Source organism: Apiospora phragmitis (genome assembly GCF_038363925.1).
Source record: "Apiospora phragmitis strain CBS 135458 chromosome Unknown utg000006l:1.0-5683423.0:1.0-5690449.0, whole genome shotgun sequence".
Taxonomy (NCBI): domain Eukaryota; kingdom Fungi; phylum Ascomycota; class Sordariomycetes; order Amphisphaeriales; family Apiosporaceae; genus Apiospora; species Apiospora phragmitis.
This window is the reverse complement of record NW_027117404.1, coordinates 3360457-3386661: the sequence shown is the minus strand read 5'-3', so window position 1 is coordinate 3386661 and position 26205 is coordinate 3360457. Positions and strand designations below refer to the sequence as shown.

Sequence of the window (26205 nt, the reverse complement as noted above, 5' to 3'; positions counted from 1 at the left end):
TTCCTCCCTTGATTACCCTTGATGCTCTGTTCCTGTACACTGCATAGTCCACCCGAGCAAGGTTTCGTCTAGTTCTTCTTGCTTTCTGTCCACTACTGGCCTCGCTGACACGTCCTGATCAGGGAACAGACCTGGCTTACCATCAACAGAAATCCACCACGCACATTCTCTTGACGCCAACCTACTATCTGCCCTGCGCGGCACATCATAAATCCTATTTGACCGTGGACCTACACTCCCGCCATTTGACGCGCCAAAACGACAGTCATTGACGCGACATCGAAAGAAAGACACCTCACTCATTCTGGAAATTGAGCACACGAGGGAACTGCGGCGCAGACACGGATTGTTGATACTCTTCGCGAGAGGTGCTGGGATACTTGAACTCGACAGTCTGCAACGAAACAAAAAGTGCGGTGGTTTGATTATCTCGGGCATACGTGGCCAAGACGCGGACAATATCAACAGAACCAACTCGCCAGAAATACTTTTGCGAGCTTCTCATCCAACTGATTTGGCTTCCGAGCTTCCGACGCTGCCGATCTATACAGCTCATTTTCGGTCTCGAATTATCTTCACAGGCCTGTGAAAGTCTCCCAGCAAACAGGTTTCCCTCGAATCTCTCTCGGACAGGTAAGAATCCTCACTACCCGTCCCTATAGGTGCATCGCTAGGGTGGTTTGTCATCGGGTTGTGTTCGATCAATATTGGCTGTGGCCAACTTGGGTACTCACCGCTATATTGGCGTCCATAACGCACCCCCAGCGTGGCTCATCACGTATAGGACTTGCTTGCGATACGTCGACTTGCATTGCTTCCCCTCAAAGTAGAATTGTGTTTCTGACTGACAGTCTCAACAGGCAAAGCAATCTCGTCCTTTTAAGCAGAGAGTTCTCGAGTTCTGCGGAACTCCCTTATAAGGAAAACCTTATCCAACGAGTCATCATCTGTGGATGGTGCTGAGTAAAAAGGCAAGCTCAAACTAGCTATTAATTCTGTCGAATAAGCGCACGTACCAACAGTGTGAACATGTCGAGGTCGCCGCCGTCAGAAATTATGAACATTACAAACATGTTGGATAAGAGGAACTCGGCCGCGGTGGCAGCTGTAAACGGACAGCCTACTGTGTCGGAGCCTCCGACCCTTGCATCGCATCCCCATCTGCTAGGCGCCGGCATTGACAGATCGAACTCACCACATGGCTCAGAGAGCTCGCACTACTCTAGAGGCGGTCCTGGCGATCTACATGCTTTGAACATGGCCGCCACTGCGCGGTCATACGGTTCCCCGACGTCCATGCATGCGCACCTCACAATGCCAGACCACGGCATGCAAGCATCCTTGCCCCCTGGCATGATGATTCCCGGCATGTCCACAATGCAGCCTACTGGAAATGGCATGACAGTAGGGTACCCTCAGACTGTCAAAATGGAACATGCCCAGCAGCAGCAACAGACCCAGCCTCCGGTGAAAGCGTTCCCTTGCAGTACATGCGGTAAAGGCTTTGCCCGTCGCTCTGACTTGGCAAGACATGGTGCGTACTAGAATGATATCACCTTCCTGTTGTGATATGCTAACTCGATCAATCCAGAACGTATCCATAGTGGGATTCGGCCCCATGTCTGTGATTACCCGGGTTGCGGCAAGCAGTTCATCCAGCGCTCTGCCCTGACCGTACATCAAAGAGTGCATACTGGAGAGAAGCCGCACATGTGCGAACGATGCGGAAAGGTAAGCTTTGCCCTGAACGCAACCAAATGGCTGTAGTATCGTTGAAACTAATCAGCAACTCCATGCATGTAGCCTTTCAGTGACAGCAGCTCCTTAGCACGTCATCGACGCATTCACTCGGGCAGAGACCATACAAATGCCCGTATGCCGACTGTCAGAAGACTTTTACGCGCCGAACGACCTTGACGCGCCATCAGAATCACCATTCGGGCACCGTGGAGGAAGCAGCCGCCGCTACAGCAGCAGTCTTGGCTCAGCAGGCCAACAAAGCCGCCTCTCGCCAATCGCGCAGCGATGGAGACCCAGGTTCCAACCATGGATCCCCCCTTAATACGCCTTCTCCAGCTCACCGCAACATGTCTATTTCGCCGAATGCCGAACTTGCGTCAGCGAATGCCATGCGCCAGAACGAGTACTCGTACATGAACAACAATGGTGGACTACCAGCCCATCTGCGCACAGACATGCACTCGCAGAGCCCTACGTCAGCTCCTACTACCTTTGGCACGGCAATGCGACCCACATCCCACCCCACGAGCTACCCTCCCCCGCCTACACTGGAACCCAGTGTTGAGCCGCATCAGCCAGGACCTGGTAGCGCTGGCGGTAGTCCGCACATGGGCAGTGTTGGATGGGCCTCGCCTTCGCATATGTCCTCGCACATGCCTTCGCCCACCCACAGCAACAGTGGCAGTGCTGCGTACGTGTACCCTGATCCCGATCAATCTTTCACTCCCAATGGCATGGGTCAGATGTACTACGGCAGCGCAGCGGGCATCCGCCGGCCCAACAGCACGGACCCAGGAACGAATACTTTTGACCCCAAACACCGCCCAGGCGAGATGTGGCCGACGGTGTCCCAATAGGATGGCGGACCCTACACCAACATTTTCGAGCACTCGGCGAGATTCGGATACCATTGACGGCGCCGGCGATAGCCCGACTATCATAGCACACAGCACATTCCCGTTATTCATAATCGATAGATCTCCTTTGTCAGGCACGAGTCCTTTTGCTTTTCTCGGACACCAGAATACCCAAGGGCGCGGCATGTTTTTCTTTCCCTCTTCGTTTTCAGAGGGAATCACACCGAGCGGCGTTAATAAGAGGAGATATCGTGCTTTTGCGCACCCGTTGCTCGATCTGGGTGGCAAGATGGCTCGTTGGGGACCGGCGACCAAAAGGTTGGACCCCTAGACTTAATAGCATCCGGCATGATGCGAGCCTCGCCGGAAGAAGTAATAATGGAGCGGCCCAAGCTATGCAAGTTTCTTGACGATGGCTACGAGATTGGGCTGGTGATTTCGCCCTGCCACTTTTTGGTTGGGTTTTCCTTTGCGCGACAACTTATCGATAATAGACTGGACTGGCTCGGTAGTCCTGATGAAAGCACAGATGGGACATGAGGTCAGGAGGGGGGAAAAGGGGAAGTGCAATGGGGGCAAGCACGGTCACCCAGATACGACAAAAGAACTGCAGGGCTGCAGGGCAGGAGATAGAAGGGGATCCGGCGTGTTCGGGGTATATTGTAGAGTAGCTCGGCGTTCTTGACCAAAGTTCGTTGCGCCTGCATTGATTTTAGCCTGCAAAGGGAAAAAAAAACACGAGAAAGCGGTTGTTTCTGCTCCATGATTCATTTCGACTCTTTCGCCGGCATGGTTGATTTGGTGTCAAAGTTTTTTGCTTTCCCTCGGAGTTATATGTCGGGACAATCTGTCTTTTCTAACGGTGCTCTTGCCAGGTTGTATCTCTTGGATTCCGTCATGATGATTTTGCAGTACATTGCGCTTCTTTCAATCCCCACTAACGGGTAGGTTACCGGGCGCATGGGTGTGGCTTATAGGACGGGAGGGTCTAGTGAGATACGTAGATTGAATGTATATATGTATTTATTGTATTAGTGAACTGGTATGGTCGCATCTGGTGGGGAACTTCTATCTTGACATACATGTAATGTAGTTGAATGTAGTTGCTTACACTGGCAGGGATCGCTGAAAAGCCCGGGCGGATGGTGGATGGGGGCTGGATTTGTCTGTTTTTGTTTGGCACATGCAACGGGTATAGGCACCGAAGGCAAGTACGGACGGTCTATTTGCAGTTGGTGTGACATCCACCCGGCTTTGATCACAAATCATATGCCTAGGTACAAGACCGAATCGAATGGAGAGAGAATGGGGGGGACAAGCCGCCCATTCCCATCCATCATTGGCATGGCAAATTTAAAAAGGTGACATCTTTCCATCTGCCATGCTGTCAATTCCAATGCCTTCTAACCTTTGTTTTTAAGGTCAGGTTGGCTGCTACCTCGGCATAGAGGTCGCATGCTATTCCAAGGTCATACAAACGTTGCTACAATTTGCGGCTGCTCCGCGTTTGCCTCGCCTCGCCTCTTGCTTGATCGCTGCAACATACCAGAAGAGGGACACGCACACACGAAGATGCCCGTTGAATTCTATCGCCGTGCCGCAGCTATATATCTATGCCCCCCTCCACCCTTACCACTCCACGGCCGTGCTCCTCCAAGTCAGCAGCCGCCAACCCTAGCGTCTTCTCCTATCTGATCCTGGGCCTGGCTCTTGTCTTATATCCGTCTCCTTTTTGTACCGGCTTGCTATGTCTCGGCCGGCTTCCCAAAGCACCCTCTATACATCCATCTGCCAGAGAGTACGCTTACATAGCAATCCAAGGCCCACCTGGCAGTCAAGAGAGCGCCTGGTAAATCGAAACCAAAAGGCCCAGTCTTCAGGTTGCTCTGCTTATAGCGTCTCCTACTCTGGAATTCATAATCATAATACGAGATGGCAAGCATCAAAGACCTACTGTCTCCTATGGACGAGCAACCTACAGTTGTTAGGGAGAAGACGGGACAAAGAGAGAACCGCAACGAGCTAACAACTACGCAGCGTGGCTCTGCTGCGGAAACCACGCACTTTACCATTGAGTTCATTCTCGATACAATTTGTCCCCATTGCTACATCGGGCTGAGGAGCCTAAACACGGCCATCGAGATCTACAGGAAACAACACCCGGAGGCAGCCTTTGAGGTGACGTGCTCGCCAATGGTCTTGAATCCGCATGCTGCTCGGAGTGGTGAGTCTATGATGGTTTTCTATCTCCAAACTGCCTTGTCCTGCCATGAAGCATCGAGGAAGAGTTTACATTGAGCTTGCTTTACGGCGAGGTCCACGGAAGCATGGTAATATCATCCCAAATTCACAAACCCGACGTTCTGTATCCTCAGGACTGGCTCTGACACCCCTTTCAACTCCTAGTTCTCAAACGCCTGCCTTATCTGCCCAATCATCCATGTTCGTTTGTCCACATTACAGCCATTCATAATCCTAACGTTGTGTGGTCGAATATAAGCTGATCCTCTTCAGCCCACAATAAACAAGAGTACTATGTGTTTCAGCGTAAATATCCGCCTTCAAGGTTGGTAGAATGGAGTCGACTGGGCGACAGAGTTGGCATAGACTTCAGCTGGAAAGGATTGACGGGAAATACGAGGGATTCGCACAAACTTCTCCGCCTGGCGCTCGAGGGAAGCTCAACGACGACGACACGGCGTAGTACCGCCTTCGCCTCGCAGGGCACATCTACTACCGCACCCAGCACTGCGAGAATCCCGGACTCGACCACCTCTACAACAAAGAGAGGAGACGGTGGCGATCCAGGCTTCCCCGGTCCGCAGATGCAGATACGACTGCTCGAGATCATGTACCACGACTACTTCGAGAAGGACCAGGACCTCTCATCCCAGGCGTGGCTCGTGGACGTGGGGTCCCGCGTCCTGGGCCTCCCGCCGGCCGAGGTCCGCGCCTGTCTGGAGAGCGACGAGCGGGACTGCGACATGACGGCCTTGCTCGACGACGTGCGCGACCGAGGTTTCTACGCCATCCCCCAGTTCATCCTCCAGGGGCGCTACCTGGCTGGGGGGTGGCAGGAGCCCGACCTTTTCCTGGAGGTCTTCGAGCGGATTCGTGTTAGTGGTGGAACCGACGGAGGCGTCTCTGTTGTTCCTTGCTCTCCTGCTGCTGCTGGTGGCGATACAGGAGCAGCCACGAAAAGGTAGAGCGGGAAGCGGAAGGATGGTAGCAACGGAAGACGGGCCGTTGCGGATAAGTGTGCGGCATCTATTGGGTGCTCATCGGGAAACAGCATGCTCCAAGTATTCCTTCCTGTCTTGTACAGTCTTGCTATCTTGTGAGACATCGAGCCGAGTCGATACGGACGAAAACGAATGTTGGATTTAGGACACCTCCTTCCTTACCGGGATGTCAGAGCTGATGGGATGCGAGTCGGAGGGGGACGGCCCAATGATCACAAGCCACCTGCAGGTTCTATCACATCATAGTGCATGGGATAGAAAACAAGACAGGTGTCATGGACTATGATGGCTTTTGGGCTATTCAGGCAGATGGAGAACATCAGCATGGACGGAGCCTATATGGTTGCACTGTGCTGCTTGCTTGCCGATTTTGAATCTTTCTCGATGTTGATGACTTTTCCTATCTTCAGAAAGCTGAATGATATCTTCAAATCATTGTCTCTTCATCTTCCCTCAAAGCTTCTCAGTGCGCAGGTGTGTGAAAGAAAGTGATACTGTAAAGTGAGCGAGTGTATGGCGCGCTTGCGTGCTGCATCCTGCAGGAGTTGATTAGTAGTCTTCGATATTTAGCTAGCAACCTTGCATCCAAGGGTTCGCGTCGGCGCTCTTATCGCATTGGTTACGCGAGGCTATGATATAGCTAGCGCACGATCATGCACCAAGTCCTCATCTTGTATATATCGCACGCCACTCCCCCGATCATGTAATCAACGAGCAAGTCTCAACGCTAGTCTCATACATTAAGACGCCCTTTTAATTACCAGGAAATGACCAAGCCACCCGTCTATCCGAGCATCATTTATCCCTTTCCTCGGGTGATGGGAGTACGTACGTATGTCTGGTATGTGCCGGGTGAGGATCGGGAGAGGGTTCGAACAGATAGATACACGGGCATGTAACACAAGAAAGCGGTTTGGATTCGACTTTCGTAGAGCAACGTAGCAGAAAGGGTGTAAAAGGATCACCCCCCGCCATCGTACGATACCTCGGTCCTGCCAGGGTGTGTTATGCGAGTGGTTCAGTAATCAGATATACACCAGCAGGCCCGGTAGGTCACAGGGCCGTGGGCGCTGGCTACTTACCCCCCGAATCGAGGGGCGGTGAGTTTGGAGGCGAGACGACGAGGCGAGACGACGGGTTTACCCTGGGGATAAGAAACAGTTCGAAACTAGGCAACCGGTTGGGTATCTTTTGTTTTCTTTTCCTATCAATGCGTATATCTCATACGATATGTTGTTACACTCCTGCTCCCTCCCCAAGCCACCGGGCCTGATCATATCATGATGCGGGCGCGGGCGCCTCCCGCTTCCTTGGTGGGAAAGGATCCTTCCCCCCCTTCCGCTGGTTGGCTTGCGGGCTTGCTTACTTTGTGGCATGTCTTTACATACTACCGGGTTCGTGGCTTGCAGCTCTCTCCGCCTTGCGCAGGCGCAAGTAGGTGGATCGGCAGTTAGCACTTTTCGCTCGGCAATTGTAGCTAGCAGGTCAGTAACAGGGGGGTTGGGTATGTGAACCGACGACCACAAGATCAGTAATACGGCGAGGAGGCCGGGGGCTGGCACTACTCTGTCGGTGAAGAAGAACGCCCCGTGATATGTGATCAGCAATCAGCCAGTCCGTCGGAGCAACAAGCAAGCCCAAGTATGACTTGCGGGGAATAGCCGTAGCAAAGCAAATCAGTCATCACGACGCGGTCCAGACTGACTTTGTGCTCGCCCAGCTCATATGGTTGGAAGCAAAAATAATTTTACATGCGATTGGAGGCTGCCACATTTCTCCAATGTGCCTGGAATCACTCCGAAATATTTGGGTCTGAAAGCCCTTCGAGGGATGGCTGGGGTCCGGTTATAACCACAAATTTCAAGCGACGTGGGATCATGTTCAACCACGCGACAGGACGGAGATAGCCTGGGCGGCCTCATCAGTGGTATCGCAGCAAGTCGGAGTGGGCAATCTTGAGACACGCAGTGAAGGTGTTCTCAGGGGTGTCCGGGGTTTAGAAGCCCGGTAGCAGTATTTCAAGGAGACCAGCCATGTCATGTCGTGTAAAGACGAAAAATCAGAGCTTTATTAGTCTAACCATGATAGCTCACCAGATGCTGCCAGAGATCCGAACGCCCCCAAACGCCAATGCCATGCTTGCGGAATCAGATTAAGCCGCAGAAACCAGAAATATGAATCCCTCGACCGCTCTTCCATCAGCCCCTCTTGAGGTGACTATAATCCTTCAGGAGATGCTGCATGTGGGTGTTGGTGACCTTCTTTGTCGTCCGGTTGGGCTTCCGCTTTTGTTTCCCCTTGGTGGTCTCCTTCACCTTGAGCTGCGGGTCCTCCGAGGCCGGCTTGATGCCGACCGAGATGAGCTTCTTGTTCATGTCGTCGGGGGCCGGGAGCTTGACCCGTTGCCACTGGACCTGGAACTCGGGGTCCACCTTGTTGAAGAGCTCCTGCTGGTCGCGCCAGATGTACTTGGCGTGCCCGTCCTTCTTCGTGCGGACCACGAGGATCTTGTGAATGCTCTCGAGCTCCCGGATGGCTTGGTCGCAGTCGGGCCAGCCGTCCTTCAAGTCCTTGACATCTAGTTTGGAGGCGTCCGTCTTGTTCTGCAGATACTGCAGCAGGCTCGTCTTGTCGACCACGCCGGGGATCTTGGCGCGAAACTCGTATTTGCCGTGTCGCCAGGCAGGCACCGACTTGGGAACAGGTTCCGTCTCCGGCAGGAAGTTGATTTGATGATGGCGGCGCAGATACTTGACGAACTTGGACTGCATCTCCTCGGAGTGGTGTTGCATGGTCAGATGGTTGAGGATGTCGGCGAAGGTCTTGGGCTCGCCCTTGGCTTTGAGGAATTCGACAGCGTAGGTCAGCTGTGTCATCATCTCCCCGCCGAAGTTGGTGCTTTGACTGGCAGCAGCGGCGGCGGCCGGAGTCGGGGTGGCATGGTCGCGAATACGATTGGCAGCATCGGCGCGCTTCTGTCGCTTGGACGGGGTGCCGTGGGAGGCATTCGAGGCATTCGATGGTGAAGGCGAGGGCGGCGCCAGGGCACGCTTTGTGCCGTTGACACCCAGCTTGGATGACATGGTGGTGATTGTTGTTGTTCTTGGTAGCAAAGAAAGAGGGTAGACCAAGGTGAGGTTCTGAATGAATGAAAGAATGGATGTGATGTGATGTAGCACAGGAGACAAGGAAGGCTGTAGCAGCTGGTAAAGCTAACTTAACTTGCTTAACAGCAGGTGGAACCGACCCAGCACTGAAAGTCAGTCAGTTGGAGGTTGGGCTGCCTACAGAAGGCTGAAGAGCCGCATCCAGGCCAGCCTTTTTTCCCCATCAAACTTGAACTCGCAAAAGGCTATCAATGCCCGGATTATATTGTGCTTATTATGCTTTCTCCTGTAGAGAAATACAGGCCAGGCACCACAATCAACTTGCTTGCTTCTACAATAGGATCCCTGAAAGTTTGTTAAACGATGGATACCGTTTCGGACTTCAGACGAAGTACCAACAGGCCATATTTATGTAGGAAGTACATCGAACGTCCATTTGAAACATAAAAAAACAGAGGAGTTACTACCGTAAAAGATATCCCCCCACTGAACAGCTGTTATACGTTTCAGCACGATAGAGGTATTGCGGACGCATGAAATACCTGTACAAGGGCTCTCACGCGAGGGTATGAATTTAACAAACTTTCAGGGGGGCGGGTGTATGTACAATAGACCCTCTTGCATGTGGCTATCCATTTTCCTTCACCTCTAACCATCTAAGCAGCAGACTGAACAACAGCCACAAGTAAAGGGGCTCAGCACATGCCGATAGCTGTAACAATGTTGAATATATCGTGTACTTTTATTTGGACAAAAGAGACTCTCTTTCGTTAGGAATTAAACTGGGGAAACGAAAGAATATGTATAGTACCATACTCGCACTGCTCAAGGCAAACGTACACTCCTTATTAATATACTATCCGTATTAAGACTCGAAACTCGAGCTTACTCCATTCTAATAAAACCCTTTTACGGACTACATCGTAAGACATATATATCTTAGGGGCCAGGAAATGCAATTGGACCACTAAAGTAAGGTTAGTAGTGAGTATCCGATGTATGCAGTTATCTTGAGGGGCGTGAGCAGCAGTTAGCCCATACCAGTGGTCGACCGACCCATCCGCCGATTCCCGGAGAATTCAATGGAATGCTTCCAGCACATTATCGGGTTTACTTAAAGACCCAGCTTGTCCAATGACAGGGCAGTAAAGGGGAAGTAGGAGTCGCATACAATAGATGTTACGCGGGGTAGCTTTGGATACCCGAGAACACCAATCGGCCAGCCATCCTTCCCGAGGTTCGGACTCCGGCGGATTTATGTACATGATATCCCCTGGGGACAAACTCACAACACGCTGCTACACACCAAAGACGACGGTAAAATGGCCAGTGGAAAGCGGAAAGCTCGGCATGAGCAGCTCAGTGCCACATTTGCTATCTATACTGACGGCCAGCTCCAGCAAAGGGGTAATGCTCGATTCAGTCCAGGGATGGTCCTCGAATCTTCAGTGGCGGTAAAGGACCACCAAGAGTAATGGTCGGTGGTCTATTAAACGTTCAAGTATAGAAGCTATGTTCGTCGTGATTCGTTCCAGAAATCAACTCCTGTACACGTTCCGAATCCTGAAAGATGTTCATTAAAATAGTGAGGAACCGTTCATCTGTGCGTTGTGTTCGCCGCATGGCCATCTTCTTCTCTTGTTTAGATGTGTGCGCCATGCGTCCCGCTCCCACAACCGGCTCTTAAATGTTTGGCGCGCAAAGCTGCGATGGGCAACTGTCGCTTAAGCAGCCGTGGTCTGTTCCTGGCTTTGCATGTACTGGTAGGCGCCGAACGCGACGAGGCCACCGATCAGGATGACGGCGTACAGCATGGAGCCCATGCCGGCGGAGCTCGTGTTGGCACCGTAGTTGTTGGCCGGGGTAGCCGCCTTGGGGGCAGGGTCGCCAGCCTAAGTAGGTGCGAAAGGTTAGCTGTGAAACGGCCAGCAAGGGAAGTGCGGTTTGGGCTCGAGGCATTATTAGACTAGGTTGGTTGCTTACTTGACGCTTGAGCTTGCCAATCAGGAGCTGCTCGAGAGTTTCGCGGGCCTCGTCACTGTGGCCAACATCCTCAAAGGCCTCGGTTGCATCTTGGCCACCGACATCCAACATAACCTCCTCACCACCGCTATAAGGGATAATGACAGGTGTCAGTTAAAATGTCGTCCATGTCTGGGGAGGGTACTGTGTCAGACACCGCTTATCGGTGTAATGGCACCTTTATCGCAGAGCGGAAGTGCACAGATTGGAATGACCGAAAGTGAAAAAGAGAAACTCACGGATGCTCGTCCACAAACTTGGTGCAGTCGTAGATCTTGTCGTGGACGACGATGTAGAGATCCTTTTTGTGGTTGTGCTCAGCAACATCCTGATAAGTCAATTCCACCTGGGCGGCCATTGTGAATTGTTGGGGGGGACTTGGCGCAAAAAATCGGGATTGGAAGGGCGAATAGAAGGGGAGATATCAGAGAAACACAAGTTGAGTAAGTAGAGAATCTAGACGGCGCTGAACTCGAAGTGCAAGGCAACGAAAGTTGCGGGCGGGTTGATCTTCTTGGGGTGGTGAGGAAGGGTCGGGAGGATGAAGATGGAGGCGGGAGAGAAGCAGCCAAGTTGTCGTTTCTTTTACTCGGTCCTGGGATTACCATAGAAAATCAGATGTCGAATTGGATTGAAGACAGCCCTGGTACTGGTACTACTAAGCTAGGTGCTCCCGCTAATAAAGATAATGTACGGGGCCTATTGCCGGGGTGCGAAGCGGTTGCAGCCAATTAAACCCGTCTTAGTGAACACATAGCAGCAGCGTTGAGTTTTATGCAAGCATAACTGACAGCTGCAATCCTCCGAGCTGCCTAATCAATCAGGGATGCGGGGATGGGATGTTTTTGATAAAAGGAGAAATTGGGAGTCGGGGAAACGAGAGATCCATATCTCAAGATTTGGCAAGATTAATAAGGTTAGGGATCCAAAAGAGCCCGGTGCATAAAGACTTTAGTGCCTTTATGCACCCCCGGCATCGGGAACTGTTTGCCCATAGTGGTAATAAAATCAGCAAATGCAATACCTCCAGGCTCGACAAGTCAGCTGGAACAAATGCATAAGTCATGGATTGTGGAATGGCCTGCTGGATGTCCCGGGCAGGGAAATAATGCATAGACGTTTGCCAAAGTTTCTTCGTTGCATTGTGGTAACCTGCCACGAGCAGGTACCGGAGTTTGCCATGTCTCGGTTGAAACTCTGAAGTAGAACAATAGCCGGGATTGTACTACGTGATCTACATGACCTACTTACTTGCTCGCACCGACCGACGCTCAAAACAGCTCAACCAACAACACCCTCCTCTTATCGCCTCGAGCTTCCGCCCCCGATGTCCTGGCCCACCCGGTAGCTGGCCACCTTATCCCACTCGATCTTCTGTCTCGTCACCGGCAGCTGTCTCCTGAGAGCCTTGAAGGCACCTTCGCTCAGGCTCGTGAAGCCCCGGTTCAGCTCGTCTTGGTACTTCTTCTCGGCGTTCCCAATCTCCTTCACAATGCCCGCGCCGGTTCCAGATGAGATAGATGTAGAGATGGGCTTGCTGGTCAGCAGCCGGACGTTTCCGTCCTCGTAGTAGTGCACGTCAACCTTGAGGCTGCCTTCGAGGGCACCGGATGATGGGTCGAAGATGTAAAGCGATCGCCAACGTCCATTCCTGTTCATGATGTATTAGGAATCGTGCGCTGTCTGGTGTTCTTCAGAACCGCGTATCTCACCAGAAGTTGTTGGGGCTGTACTTGTTGGCCACAATAATAATGGCCACCTTGGAATCGTTCTCGATCGGGTAGACGCCATATGCCGCATTGGGGAAGTGCTCCTTCACATAAGGCGACAGGCTCTTGAGAGTCGATTTCCTGCCTCCAGCATTAGTGACAGGGCCTGAAATATTGATCCCTTTTAGACATCTAATGTCAATCGGGAGGGAGGGATTCCCACGTTAAATCCGCCTGTGCGCCCTCTAACACGTAGCTCTGTGCGCCGCTTGCTTTCTGCAATGGTTCGGTTAACACTTCCGGGGACCCATGAATTGTAAACGTTGCATTTCGCGGGCGGAGGAATCACACCTGTGTCGCATGATCGTACTCGAAGCTCGAGGAGCTTTCTACGTCGTAGTATCGACCGTTGCCGAGCGAGCTGTGCGAGCTGACGATGATCGGCTGGCTGCTACCTGGGAGCCTGACGGTCGCGAACTGCTCTTCGTTGTATTTCTCGAACGCGGGTCCGAGCTTGGAGACAAGGCTCGGATCGGAGACGGTCAAAGCCTTGATGTCTAGTGATTGAGATGGTCAGGAGGGGGTTCGCGGGTATGATCGAGGTCGGTCTATAGTAGGGTATGGAAGCATACCAGCAATGACATCTGCCAGCTATTCTCACGTGTGCATGGTCAGCATGAAGCTCGAACAGTAAAGGAGAGGGGGTTGGTTGGTGGGAGGATATGGTAGTTACCTCTCCAGGAGGGGCGCCTTCTACGAAGGACTCGATAGTCTCTAAAGCAGCCATATTCCAAGTCTTTGGTCAGTGACAATGGGCTATGGGTCAACGGCCTTGCCAAGAAAGTCGTGATTGTTTGGTGGTGGTTTGGTTTCTATGATGCGACGTCCGAAATATTGCTGGGAGCAAGTCGGTGTTGGCTTGGGACAAAGCGGAGCGCGGGGCAGAGTGGGTTGCAATTCCAAAACAGGGGGTGACAGCTAAAGCTCAAGTAGAGTAGCGGCCAGGTTAGCTGCACAATGAGATGGCTGCAACCTCCGGTCTTCATTCTGTTTTTTTTATTACGGCAATGGCAGCCTGGCTACGGCATCTGGGTTATCATTATTTTGGCCTATTTATATAGTTAGTGGATTGGCAAAAAATAAAAACAAAAATGATTGTTAGTTTCCAATGTGACATGACTTGAACGCAGGTGGGTAAATACTTAGACATCTCCTGAGAAAAAGGGATGTGCCATCAATGCGATTTCTGCGAAACCTATACTGCTGGTCTCTCAATCTCTCTCTCTATGGTGCATAATCAATTAAAGGACTATGCTTGCAACTATATCGCTCTCATGGTTTTAATAAGTAGAAACCGGTGTCGGGACACGTGCGACAGTGCCTAGAGGGGATCCCGGAGCCGACCATCTGGTTATATATAGCTTCGCAATGGACGCCCGGCGGCAGTGGTCTTCCCCATGTGCACACCTCTATAAATACGGATTCAGTAGTTGCCCCAGAAGTGTTCCGGGTCAAAATGATGTGATACTTGGCTTCTCGGATGTATCGTCGCGCGGTCTTCCAGCCAGTCACCGATGGCTGCTTGTGCGACGGCGGGCATTTCAAAGGCAGAGCGTACGAACCCGACGTCTCGCAAGCCCACCCGCCTGTCCATGTCGTCTCCGAACCCTCCAAAACTGTCATCCCACTTCATGCGCTCCTTGAACTCGACTTTCTGGAGGCTCCGGCGCATGACCGTAGCCAGCTCGTGTGCTTGGGTCCGAAAGTGGTTGCTGACGGGTATTTTCTTCAACCTCCTAGACCCTCTCCGATGAGGGACCACAGGCATTTGTGCCTTGCTATGCAGTATCAGGCACTCGGGAATCTTCAGGGTTGACGTCCTTGGTGGGAATACCAGAGGCGACCGCCGCGGTGCCTGCTCGGGTCCTCCCATTATGGCCCCCATGATAGCTTCGAATTTTTGGTCATCTGTGAGCCCTTCGGAGGACCCTAATAAGGATGATCTAGTTTCTGCGGTGGAATGAAAGTCAGGCGGCACAAGAAGACCCGGCGTATGGAAGAAAAGACAGGGGCTAGCAAAGGGGTCAAAAAGACCGGTGGGGTTAGCAAACAGAGTCTCGGCATTGTACTTCATTTCCTGGAAGCCAGGATCCGTCGGTTGACCAAGAATCTCCTCCAAGATATTGACTGGTCGGTTTTTTGGCAACTTGTGGATTGGGTGGTCGGGTAGAAACATGGTCCAGTTGTAGATGCCATTATAAGCCGCAAAGCCACGGATGGCTGTCCTCTCGTGAGGATGAGTCTCGGTCAAAGCCAATGATGCGGCCAACGAGGCGCCCAGATATGAACCGAAGACATAGATATCACGTCGGGCGGAATTCAGCGGCGCAAGGTGCTCGAGGATCCAACTGTAGCCGCGCAGTGTGTCGTGTATTGGCATGGGCCACCTGAGGTGCGACGATTCATCGCCGCCTCATCAGCCTCAAACTCTGAAACAGAGCCGAAGCCAGCCCAGCGATAGTTGATGACAGCTGTAAGGTACTTCCTGCAGAACGCGGGCACCTGACTCAGGTGTTCCGAATCGCCGTCCCAGAAGGGGGGAAGATATATCATGAGTGGGTCTGACGAAGTCACCTTTGCCAGATTGTGCAGGCTTTCCCAGGAAATCAATATCATTCTCGAGCCCAAGTCTTCCTATCCGGGATGCTTTGAGACTTACTCGACGTGTATACTGCCCGACGAGCCACATTTAACTTTGACTCGCTCAATGTTATTTGGCGCCGGGGTTACAGTTACTTAGGCCGCGGCGCGTCTGGTAAGCGGCTCGGCCGAGCTTCCCCTGAATCCGAAGCCATCTTTGCATGCTCGCTTGAAGAAGAGATTGCTGGCCTGCAGCAATCATGGCTGGTGATGGTTTGTAACGGTCAGACGCTGTAAGATAGTCTTGGGTGCCAGGCAATCTCCTAGTGAAGACTCACAGCTTACAGGCCAATAGAGATGTGTATGTCACGCGTTGCGCGGTGCATGATAATTACATGTAAGCAGCACTGAGAATCCTGGAAGGAAGCCAAGCGCTGTAAGTGACTTTGTTAAGCTTATCGCCTAATCTATCGGCCACTAAGATTAGTTGGTTAGTGGGGTTTGCTGTCCAGTCAAAAGCTCAAGCTTCCTGCGGGTTGGGGTCATGGCCTCCCCCAATTGACACTCAGATGACCACATGGGACACCTCGACCAATGGCCGTCTCATCAAGAAGTTCGGCGTTGATGCTATGGTGCTAGCGTACGTCATATCATTCTTGGGAAACATCCATGTACCTGGTCGCCCAATCTAGACCGCATATTAAGGGGACATCTTCCCGCCAAGGCTTGGGACGCTTGGCAGTAAGCAGTATACACTTTCTAGATGCTCAATCAACACCCTTGGAATACCTCTCTTGTTCATGTTCAAGACAAGCCTGGATCTGACAGGAAAGTTGCATATCTCCCTTAGGTGATAGACTGTTCAACCATCATCACTTGCAGCTTCCAAAAGTGAGGGGATGCATACCGTTCGGGCTTGCTGCTGGTTATCACAACCCGCCATCACTACTTCATCCGGAAAGGGCTAGGTATATCGTCACATTTGAAGATCAAGGAGACTCAACATGAACGATGCAGCAGAGCTCAACAACAACATCGATAGCCAGGCTCAGGCTGTCGATGGATCGAGTCAAAGAGACAAACATGGTATCGTTGACAAGGGCCCAAACTTCCTGGATCCAAGTTAAGTTGCCAAATAAACATCACACATAGCAGTTCTGGCTAACAACAAGAATAGCCGCTGGTGGTTTGCCTCTTCGGCCTTTCCCATGATAGCCGGCACTCTCGGTCCCGTGGCATCCGCCTTCAGCATCTGCGCCCTGGTGCAGTATTGGAGAAAGCATATCCTGCCGGGCTCCGATGTGACGAAAGCCGTGTTTGATCTTAGGGATCCCATCTGGCTTACCGTGATTAACGCCATTCAGCTGATCATTGCTATCATATCCAATATATTCCTGCTGCTGAACATGGCAAAGCGGGTACGCTTCTCTGTAGCACAGCCCATCACCATCGTCGGGTGGTACATCTCCGCCATCCTCCTTGTCGCTCTCACATCCACCGCCAGCGGATCTCTAGGGGTCGTTCAGCCCGAGATCGAGTACGTATGGTCGCAGGCCTTTTACTACGGCATATTTGCTGCTATTCTGTACTTCATAGTTGCGTCATTGATGGTCGTCACCGTCTGGGGCGCTCAGTCCGGGCACTACCGCAAAGACTTTGAGCTGTCTGTGAGCCAACGGACCTTGATGCTTCAGACGATTCTTTTCTTGATGTATCTGCTAGTCGGCGCTCTGGTGTTCTCCAAGATCGAAGAGGGCTGGGATTATCTCGATGCCGTTTACTGGGCCGACGTAACCCTATTCACCGTTGGCTACGGCGACTTCTCGCCGCTGAGCACTCTCGGCCGAGCTCTCCTCATACCCTTATGCGCTGGTGGGCGTTATCAGCCTTGGTTTGGTGATTGGTTCGATCCGGAGCTTGATGCTGGACCGCGGAAAGCGCCGGCTGGACGCGCGGATGTTGGAGAAGGAGAGACGGCAGCTCCTTCGTCGTATGCGCCGTAGAGGAAAAGACGGCGTGTTTGAGCCTATTGGGGATTTTGGCCCAGGGACCGCAACAACGGGCCCGGAAGATGCAGAAAAGTCTACACGAACCGAGTTTGAAAGGCGGCAAAAGGAGTTCGAGCTGATGAGGAAGATCCAGAACAAAGCATCCAACCGAAGGCGATGGACCGCCATGGCTGTATCCCTATCTACGTGGTTAGTTCTCTGGCTGGTGGGCGCCAAGGTCTTCCAGGAGTGCGAGAGGCCGTACCAAGGGTGGAGCTACTTCGACGCCTTCTACTTCTGCTTCACCGGGCTTACCACGATCGGGTACGGTGACCTGACGCCCGTGTCAAACTCGGGCAAGGCATTCTTTGTCTTCTGGTCTCTACTGGCGTTGCCCACGATGACCGTGCTCATCTCTAATGCGGGGACACCGTGGTCAAGTGGGTTCGAGATGGGACTCTCAAACTCGGAAATATCACCATCCTTCCGGGAGAACATGGGTTCAAAATGGAGATTGAATCATTGTTGAAGAGGCTATCGTTGGTGGGCTTTTGAAGAACGTGAAAATCGAGGAAAGGCCGCCTGGTTTTCTAGGTGCCGCTCAACCTGCCAATTCCGATGAGGATGAAGATGAAGATGATGAAGATGAAGATGAAGATGAAGACGAAGACGATATTGAATCTGACGACAGCGCTGAACATGGTGCAGGGAATGCCTCTGGGGGTCTTCCATCCAACAAGGCGAATGAGCAGGAATCACCAAGCACGTCAACTTTTTCGGACCTTGCGCGCGGTGGAAAACAAAATCCCACCAAAGCCCAAAAACCTCCACCACCTAGAAGCAATACAGGAAATGACGACGGGTTAGCCCTGGCCGGTCGCGTCGAATCCATAGCGCGCGAGGACTTCCCTTCCGAACTACCCACGACCCGGTCCGAATACCATCTCGTCCTCATCGACGAGATCGCACGGGTGACGAAGCATCTCCAGCACAGCCCGCCGCGCAAGTACACATTCAAGGAGTGGGCATGGTACCTGCGGCTCATGGGCGAAGACGAGAGCAGCGCCGAGACGCACAAGAGGCCCAGCCGGAAACTCGAGAAGGGGAAGAACAACATGAAAGACAACAAGAGCAAGGATGTTATTTCTCAGCATCAGCAGACCGGCGGCGGCGACTCCTTTCAAGTGAGCCAGGGAGGTCCGGGTCCCCCCAGCTCCTCGTCCAGCGAGCAGCAGCCTTTCACCGAACCGATGGGGGCAGAGAGACCATCGTCTCCTAACGCAGATTATGGCAATAAGTGGAGCTGGGTCGGCCACAGGAGTCCCCTCATGGATACGCGGGAGGAGGCGGAATGGATTCTCGACCGACTCGAGCAGAGGCTCCGGGCAGAGCTGCTCGCTGTTGTCGAGGAGAAGCGAGGCCAAAGGGGTGTACAAGAGGCCGCAGCCTACGAGCGCAAGCACGAGTACCACCCCAAGAAGAAGAGTACTGTGGTCATAGGGGGTGACTGAAATCCATGAGGAGTGCAGAGGAAACATTTACGACAAGGGGTTTGATACTTGGCATGTGTACTTTATACGGGCTCCTCTTTATATTTTGATACCCTAACAGACCAGTTGGAGCATAAAAAAGTCAGTGCAGTGTTGGGAGACGAGAGAATGCAACCTTGATACCAAGTGTAGGACTTTGGATATGATCAGAGCTATGTCGATCGATGTTTAAGCAAATGCCAGACTCCTTGAGATGCGAATGAAATCCGACGTGGCAATACCTCCATCTATGGAATCCATTGCAAGCCATTTCAATACTTCGTCCCAGAAACCCGAGACAAAGACCTACTCATCAGTCCTTCCACCGCAGTCCTCACCAAGAATCATCTTCGCATATCGTATCTCATCCCAGTCTGCCTCTCTGATGTTAAGGATGTTAAGTACCCAACCGGTCTCTTTCTTCGAGTCCCTCTTTGCTTTACACAAACACCTACACATCTTGTGCGAGTTGATTCCAAGAAATGCCTGGCCTTGTCGATCTTTCAGGTCTCCAGGTCTCCATCTGGAAACCATACCTAACAGGCCAGGCTCTTGGTCCTCAAACAAGTCGACAACTAGAAAGTATTGCTTTCCCGCAAGACCTTCACGCTTGGAATATTTCACTTTCCCATACAGCTCAAACACGACTTCTTGGTGATGATTATAGCAATGCGCAGCTTGTTCAAGGAGTTCTTCGATGCGAAAACAGGCCCGTAGCACTACATCAGAAGAAAGCCCCTGTAAAACCGACCCGTCGTGAACCTTCCCAGGAAATCGAGATCGAGTAAAAGGCGCTAGTGGCCGAGGTCCGTCCTCGCCCATATCACACGGTAATGGCTGTAGACTGGTTGGGACTATGACTCCAGCACATGGCTCTTCTCTCTCCTGAGACCCAACCATGGAAGTATATTTGGGAATTGACGCTGATATAGAGTACACAGCATCCCAATCAACGTCTTCATCCAAGAAATCTTCTTCTCCTGTGGCTTTATGGTCCTGTTCGTCTTCATCATTAAGGTCTGCAGACGGCTGGAATGGTGAATGTTGTAGGTTTTGATCGTACACATCTGCAGATCTTGAGTTCTCGTCCCCACCGGTTCAAGACACTCGATGGGGGTATTTGCGTTTCGATTTGCGTTTCGATACATGCTTCGGCACTATTTAGCAACTGAAGCATGTCATTCTCATTCTCTGAGTCGACTGTGTACTCGTCATTGACGTCCGATGGTTGTGGGCAATGTCTGTCGCTTCCCGAGTCGTTCTCCGCCTGGTCCGGGGTAAAGTTACTGGGCTCGAGGTTGGTCGGAGGTGGTGAGCCAAGTCTGCCATGACTAAAATTATGGCTAGAACCTTGGGATCGAGCAGCAGGGTCTACACGTTGGCACACATACTCATGTTGCATAGTAGATGTAGGCGTGAAAAGACCTGTTATTGTAGTCTTAAACTGGAACTCATGATTGTGAAGATCGCCATAATCGGGGAAAACTTTCACAAGGCGCATTCCTGACGACTGTTGGTCCTGGTTAACAGAACAACCAACACTGGCAACCTGTGAGCTTTGTGAAGGGTCCCCCTTGAAATGGCCGAATAGTAACGTGGTCGTTTGTTCGGGCCACAATCTTGATTTGGGGAAATCGACCGCTTTCCCCGGGAGTTATAAGGCGATACTTCAATCTGAGAAAACATGAAATCGCCTTTGTCATCGCATGCATGTCCAGTAAGTCCAGGTCCGTCACCGAGTCGAGTGCTGCTCTGGGCAACTACAAGCTCCTCGGGTTGCAGGGGTCCATGGTTTCTAATGATCTGCAGCTGTTTGCAGCAGATTCCTCCTTCCGTTCCTCCGCTCTGCAGATATATGTCAGACTACTTCAGAAACGGACTCATGAAAAGGGGGGTTGTATACCTAATGTCAGACCAATGTACGCCAGAGTGTCCCAAATCGCCCCCAATGCAGTGGTTATCTTGCCGCTGAGAAGGCATGTCGATGACTTCCTTCCAGAAGCCTCTGTACTTGGAATGGCGTGATAAATCCCAGGTGCAAGCCGCAAAGATGGCAGATCGTGGATAGGCGCAGCTGAACGTACGCCATTCAGTTGGTTTGCAGGAATTTGTTTGTACATGGAAGTATCTGGTGGTTATTCGGACCGCCAACTTTTTCAATGTGACTCTGCCCTGTGCCTTCCGCAACTGCCAATATGAAACCAGCAAATAAAAGTAACATGAAGTTGGGAGGAAGGAGGTACACACCCACTCCTTCCGTATAAGATGCACACCACCTAAAGTCGCTACATATTCAGCTGCGCTCCCCAAGTATATTATATACATGTATCTCTACCGGTAGGATGTAGTCTTCGCAGTTTAAAATATTCATATTTATATCCTATTACTATTCGATGAACCTGATACATGTTCTTACGGCTTGAGTAAGGTAATGAACAGACATGCGAGGGAGGGAAGGCACGAACGACCTAAAGCTGATATGAACTGGCACTGGCATACTGTATCAGACATATGCAACTAAGACGGCTATATGAACTAAGAGGATATATGACTCCACTTGTATCTCCCCCGCAAACAGGTGATCATACCGACAAGCCACAAACAACCCGTCTCTTGCAGGTCGCTAACAATAGTATCAACCCATGTTTCAACTAGGTTACCCTCTTGAGGGTGCGCTATACGGCTGATTCCCCTGCGCTTATCGTGCTCCCGGCGCGCCGACATACTAAGATATCGTTTCTCTACTACATACATAACGCTCATCACGACGCTCATTGCGCGAGCTCGGCACTGCGTCCCCCCTCGGTGCTTTTTTTTTTTGTGCTTGTTTTACTTACCCCGCAGTTTATCTTATCTACGCCACCCTTTCTCAAACCAGTTATACCACAATAGACCGCCAGTCTGACGCAGGCACACATCAGACGGCACTAGATCAGAAGGGCTCAACAGGGTCGCGTGCGTCCGAAGAGCCCATTTCGTGCTATTTTGACAGACACTCTCGGCTTAGTCTGACTGCGGGCAAGGAGCTACGTTTGCCGCCATGTTTTCGCAGGTGAGCTTGAACATTCACTCGGGTCCTAAGCATATATTTTGCTCTCATCGGGAGATCTTCAGAATTTGATATGATCTCATGGACTTCATGCTTCAGACACCCCTCCTCTACATACTGGGTAGCAAATGCTCGGTTCTGGGCGCAACTTGTGCCATGTAGAGAGGTTGCGATCCTTTGAAGAATGGCCTAGCTAACCGTGTTGGGTTTGCAGAAGAAACCTTACTCTGCTATCACTGTGACCATTGACCGGCTCACCAGTGAGCAGTTTGAGGAAGATGACCTTAGCGGTATCCCGGATCTTGTGGAGGTCATCAAGCTGCAGGCTGCTGGGCCCACCGAGGCTGCTCGCGCGCTCCGGAAGAAGCTGAAGTATGGAAACGTGCATCGACAGCTCAGGGCCTTGGTTCTATTAGACGGCTTGATCCAAAATGCTGGTTCTCGGTTCCAAAAGACCTTTGCTGATGAGCCGTTGCTCGAGCGCCTACGTGTGTGCGGCACTTCGGACTTGTCAGACCCCGAGGTCAAGAAGAAGTGCTCAGAGCTTTACAGGGGCTGGGCGGCTGAGTATAAGGGCAAGCCAGGCTTGGAGCGTATTGCGGCGCTCTACAAGGTATGAGCTCTACTAATCAGAAAAGTCTCGTATGCTTAACGTTTGATAGGAACTGCCTCGGCGCAAACAAGTCGTAACGCAAGAAAAATCCAAAGTCATTCGCGAGACGGAACAAGATCCGTTCCGTGACTCGGAAGATGAACAGGAGCAACGTTCCAAGACCTCACCCACCCCTCAGGCTTCGTCTTCACAGGCCCCTGTTTCTTTTCCACAACCAGCTGCAACCGTCCAGTCCTTCAGCCACGTCAAGTCCAACTCTAAGTCAGGTTCTTCATTCTTCTCCAGCTCTTCGTCCAAGGACAAGAAGAAGGACAAAGACAAGGCCAAACGGAAGCCATTCAATCTCGAGGCAGAGAAACCCGCCATAAAAGGAGCCATCGCAGATGCATCCATCGCCACAACAAACCTGAACAATGCTATGCAAAGTATCAACAGAGAGAAGGAGCGGATTTCAGACAATGCGCTCGTCTTCGAACGCTTCGAGGCATGTAAGAAACTGCGAAGGAAGATTCTACGATACGTATGTTGTCAATCAACCTGAAGTTTTCGTGTTACTCTTTACTGGGGAATTTGCTAACGACTACAGATTCATAACGTGAATGACGAGGAATATCTCGGCGGTCTCCTCCATGCCAACGATGAGCTCGTCACGGCACTGATGACCTTCGAGCAACTTGATCGCTCCATCGATGCAGACAGTGACTCTGAGGATGACTTGGCTGAGCAGGCTCATCTTTACAGGAGTAAGTACAAACCATACGGAACAACGCCTTGGGATACTAATGAAGTCAGTGGCCACTGAGAAGGGCAAATCTCCCATGTCGCCCACAAGTCCCATAAGCCCTACCTCGGAAATGGCTGGTCTAAGTATTAGCCCGAACCCGCCACCGCGTCCCGTACCCCCTCCTCGACCATCAGCCTCATCAAAGCCAGCCTCTCGACCTGCACCTCCACCGGTCGAGGATGACCACTCGGAGGCGGAGGATGAGGATGAAAATGATCCCTTTGCCGACCGGAATGAGGTGGAGTGAGGCTTCACCATCAGAGTTGGAGAAGGAGAACCGAAGTGGTGATGGAGGGAACCGCTGCCGTTTACATTGTTCTACGACTATACTTTTATTCTCAACGTACCGGTCAAGCGCTTTTCAGCTTTACTTCTTGCACATTCAATCAAAGGTTTCCTTTGCTTCTTTCCCCGCGGCATTATCGTATCCAGCATTCTCGATCGGAATACTGTACTTAGTTTATTGAATTAAATAAACTCTATCCCCACGTCTAACAAACTGTAGGATTCGGGATGTAAAGTTGATAACCCCTTTTCTAGGTTCTTCTAGCTGCCGTGTTGCATCAGCCAACTTTTCGTACCATGCAAATCTTAGCCACATTACCAGACCACTAAGACAGAACACCAACGGGGTACTCGCTCGGTATATTGCTGTTGTTGGGCGTGACGGTGGGAACCTCGGTATAGGATGTAGTCTCGACGGATTGGTTGGCGAACGAGGGCATCTTGCGCACCGGATACTGCTGGGTGACGTGCGCCGCGATGTTCAGCAGCTTGGCCTCCGTGAGCGGCAGGCCCAGGATCTCCATGCCGATTGGGACGCCGACGGGCGCGTCATTGCTCGCGGGCGAGAACCCGACGGGGACGGTGACGACGGGCGAGCCCGTCAGGGCCGCCAGGATGCCATTGCGACCACTCTGCGACGGCGCGCCGAGCTTGACGACGAGGTTCTTCTGCTCCGGGTAGAGGACGGCGTCCAGGTTGTCCCGGGCGAAGGACGCGCGCAGGGCAAGGGTCAGGTTCTGGATGCCCACTTTGTTGGTGGCGTAGGACGCGTTGTTGGTGGACGAGACGAAGGACGTGTTGACATAGTTGTACTGGCCGGGGATCACGAGGAACTTGCCACCCGCGTACAGTTCGTTGAGAGAAGTGGGTGCGGTGCCGTTCAGGTTTGGGTCGGTGAGGTAGGCGTTCATCATCTCACGGAACTCGGCGGTCTGGACGTCGAGCTTCGCGAGGGCGGTGGCGTTGTAGATGGGCTCGGTGATGTTGACGATATCGACCCCTGCGGACTTCAGGAATCCCATCATGGCGGACATGGCCTTGTTAACAGGCGTGGTCTCGGACGAGTCGCTGTGGTTGAAGAATCCGTCCAGCACGCCTATGCGTAACCCTGTGAGCCCACCGCCGTAGAGGCTTTCCGAGTAATCCGTGCAATTGCTTGCTGTCATGCTGTCAGGAGAAGAGGAAGGAGGAGGATGCAAAAGCGCCGTGGCGTTATCGGCCTCGTCGTACCCGACGCTGGTCATGACGGTCAGGGCGACGGCCAGATCCTTGACGTTCCGGGCCATCGGCCCCACGACGTCCTGGGTGTAGCTGACGGGGATGATGCCGGCCCGCGACACGAGCCCCCACGTGGGGTGCACGCTGACGAGACCGTTGGCGCTGGCCGGGCTGCGGAGGCTGTTGACGGTGTCGGTGCCCGTCCCCAGGACGGCGAGGCTCGCGGCGAGGGCGGCGCCGGTGCCGCCGCTGGACCCGCCGGGCGTTCGCGTCGGGTCGTACGGGTTGACGGTCTGGCCGCCGAGCGAGGACACGGACAGGCCCTCGAGCGCCAGCTCGTGCAGGTTGGTCTTGCCAAGCACGATAGCGCCGGCGTCCTTGAAGGCGCGGACTGTGGGGGCGTCGGCGGTGGGCCGGTTGCCGCCGAGGGCCAGGCTGCCGCCCGTCGTGTTCATGGGCACGGCGTTGTAGTTGTCCTTGAGCAGGATCGGGATGCAGAACAGCTTCCGGCCCGTGGCGTTGCCGGCGGCTAGGTCCCGGTCCAGGTCGTCGGCGAGCGACAAGGCGTCGGGGTTGAGGCTGATGATGGCGTTGATGGTCGGGTTGAAGGCCTCGATGCGGGACAGGAAGGCCGAGACTACGGCGCGGCAGGTCGTCAGGCTGGTGAAGAGGGCATTGTGGACGCCGTCGATTGTGGCCTCGCGGACGTCAAAGGTGTTGAGATTGGAGTAAGCCGTGGCCGCCTGCAACAGGATAATTGTACCGGCCACGATGGGCAGGAACCGCGATGTCATCATGATGGGAGGAGTTCACAACCGGTGGGTAGTTGAGCCGTGAAAAGGAATGGTGCTTTCTATGAATGATGCTGCGAACAATCTCTATCTGGAACCAGAATCGGAATAATCAGGATTCATATAGGGTCTTGGCAGCATTGAATACATACTAAATATGTCAATAGGCAACAAATGTCGGTTGTAGTATTCACATCGTTTGGTAAATCATCATGACCCGCTTGCTCCGGATGTATCTGACCTTATCTGACGGGGTTTCCGAAGCGGGCTTCGGTTCATCAAGTGCCCCAGCGTTGCCGCTTAGCCGGTCCGGATACTATCGTCATATCATGCATACCATGAATACACCGCAATCTCTCAAAATAACTGTGATTGTATTGCCAGCTATTCCGTCGCTGCTAGTTATTCCACGAATGACTGCCCCAGATCACTCAAGCTTTAAATGTGAATATGGGGGCTTACCGTACCTGCTCGTAATTGATATCGTACTTGCCTCTTCTCCAAATGTTAGTAGCGTGCATATAACCGACCATAAAGCCGCTGCTTAAGTCAGGTCCCCGGAGGAGTGCCCAGGTAGATGATGACGCCGTTCTCTTGCTGGTTTTGGTACATCTCCACGACGCAGACAGTA

The 26205-nt window shown here is 52.4% G+C and overlaps 10 protein-coding genes across 10 annotated transcripts; 4 read left to right on the top strand and 6 right to left on the bottom strand.

Annotated features, from left to right (window-relative positions):
• Nucleotides 1–1071: 1071 nt before the first annotated feature.
• Nucleotides 1072–2597, top strand: PG994_006309 (uncharacterized protein; the record flags this gene model as incomplete). The annotated part of the gene is made up of 3 exons (XM_066857718.1): nucleotides 1072–1534; nucleotides 1592–1731; nucleotides 1929–2597. 3 exons carry the CDS (start codon nucleotides 1072–1074, stop codon nucleotides 2595–2597), a joined length of 1272 nt encoding a protein of 423 aa, XP_066716987.1.
• Nucleotides 2598–4529: 1932 nt separating this feature from the next.
• On the top strand, nucleotides 4530–5797 carry PG994_006308 (DSBA-like thioredoxin domain protein; the record flags this gene model as incomplete). The annotated part of the gene is made up of 2 exons (XM_066857717.1): nucleotides 4530–4821; nucleotides 5112–5797. Coding segments are annotated over 2 exons (978 nt in total), but the record flags the coding sequence as incomplete, so codon positions are not given.
• A 2240-nt stretch (nucleotides 5798–8037) lies between these two features.
• PG994_006307 (uncharacterized protein) lies at nucleotides 8038–8922 on the bottom strand (the record flags this gene model as incomplete). The annotated part of the gene is made up of 1 exon (XM_066857716.1): nucleotides 8038–8922. The coding sequence occupies one exon, from the start codon at nucleotides 8920–8922 to the stop codon at nucleotides 8038–8040; it is 885 nt and encodes a 294-aa protein (XP_066716985.1).
• A 1748-nt stretch (nucleotides 8923–10670) lies between these two features.
• On the bottom strand, nucleotides 10671–11326 carry PG994_006306 (uncharacterized protein; the record flags this gene model as incomplete). The annotated part of the gene is made up of 3 exons (XM_066857715.1): nucleotides 10671–10838; nucleotides 10930–11056; nucleotides 11208–11326. 3 exons carry the CDS (start codon nucleotides 11324–11326, stop codon nucleotides 10671–10673), a joined length of 414 nt encoding a protein of 137 aa, XP_066716984.1.
• Nucleotides 11327–12270: 944 nt separating this feature from the next.
• PG994_006305 (F-actin-capping protein subunit alpha) lies at nucleotides 12271–13464 on the bottom strand (the record flags this gene model as incomplete). Its single annotated transcript, XM_066857714.1, has 5 exons — nucleotides 12271–12619; nucleotides 12681–12818; nucleotides 12901–12953; nucleotides 13029–13226; nucleotides 13411–13464. The coding sequence occupies 5 exons, from the start codon at nucleotides 13462–13464 to the stop codon at nucleotides 12271–12273; spliced, it is 792 nt and encodes a 263-aa protein (XP_066716983.1).
• Nucleotides 13465–14160: 696 nt separating this feature from the next.
• Nucleotides 14161–15579, bottom strand: PG994_006304 (uncharacterized protein; the record flags this gene model as incomplete). Its single annotated transcript, XM_066857713.1, has 3 exons — nucleotides 14161–15085; nucleotides 15166–15298; nucleotides 15474–15579. 3 exons carry the CDS (start codon nucleotides 15577–15579, stop codon nucleotides 14161–14163), a joined length of 1164 nt encoding a protein of 387 aa, XP_066716982.1.
• A 742-nt stretch (nucleotides 15580–16321) lies between these two features.
• PG994_006303 (Two-pore potassium channel 4) lies at nucleotides 16322–18816 on the top strand (the record flags this gene model as incomplete). Its single annotated transcript, XM_066857712.1, has 4 exons — nucleotides 16322–16403; nucleotides 16473–17307; nucleotides 17423–17745; nucleotides 17837–18816. 4 exons carry the CDS (start codon nucleotides 16322–16324, stop codon nucleotides 18814–18816), a joined length of 2220 nt encoding a protein of 739 aa, XP_066716981.1.
• A 324-nt stretch (nucleotides 18817–19140) lies between these two features.
• Nucleotides 19141–20335, bottom strand: PG994_006302 (uncharacterized protein; the record flags this gene model as incomplete). Its single annotated transcript, XM_066857711.1, has 3 exons — nucleotides 19141–19830; nucleotides 19898–20165; nucleotides 20226–20335. 3 exons carry the CDS (start codon nucleotides 20333–20335, stop codon nucleotides 19141–19143), a joined length of 1068 nt encoding a protein of 355 aa, XP_066716980.1.
• A 1539-nt stretch (nucleotides 20336–21874) lies between these two features.
• On the top strand, nucleotides 21875–23527 carry PG994_006301 (VHS domain-containing protein; the record flags this gene model as incomplete). Its single annotated transcript, XM_066857710.1, has 5 exons — nucleotides 21875–21886; nucleotides 22077–22496; nucleotides 22546–23016; nucleotides 23083–23239; nucleotides 23289–23527. 5 exons carry the CDS (start codon nucleotides 21875–21877, stop codon nucleotides 23525–23527), a joined length of 1299 nt encoding a protein of 432 aa, XP_066716979.1.
• Nucleotides 23528–23891: 364 nt separating this feature from the next.
• On the bottom strand, nucleotides 23892–25580 carry PG994_006300 (amidase signature enzyme; the record flags this gene model as incomplete). Its single annotated transcript, XM_066857709.1, has 1 exon — nucleotides 23892–25580. The coding sequence occupies one exon, from the start codon at nucleotides 25578–25580 to the stop codon at nucleotides 23892–23894; it is 1689 nt and encodes a 562-aa protein (XP_066716978.1).
• Nucleotides 25581–26205: the final 625 nt, after the last annotated feature.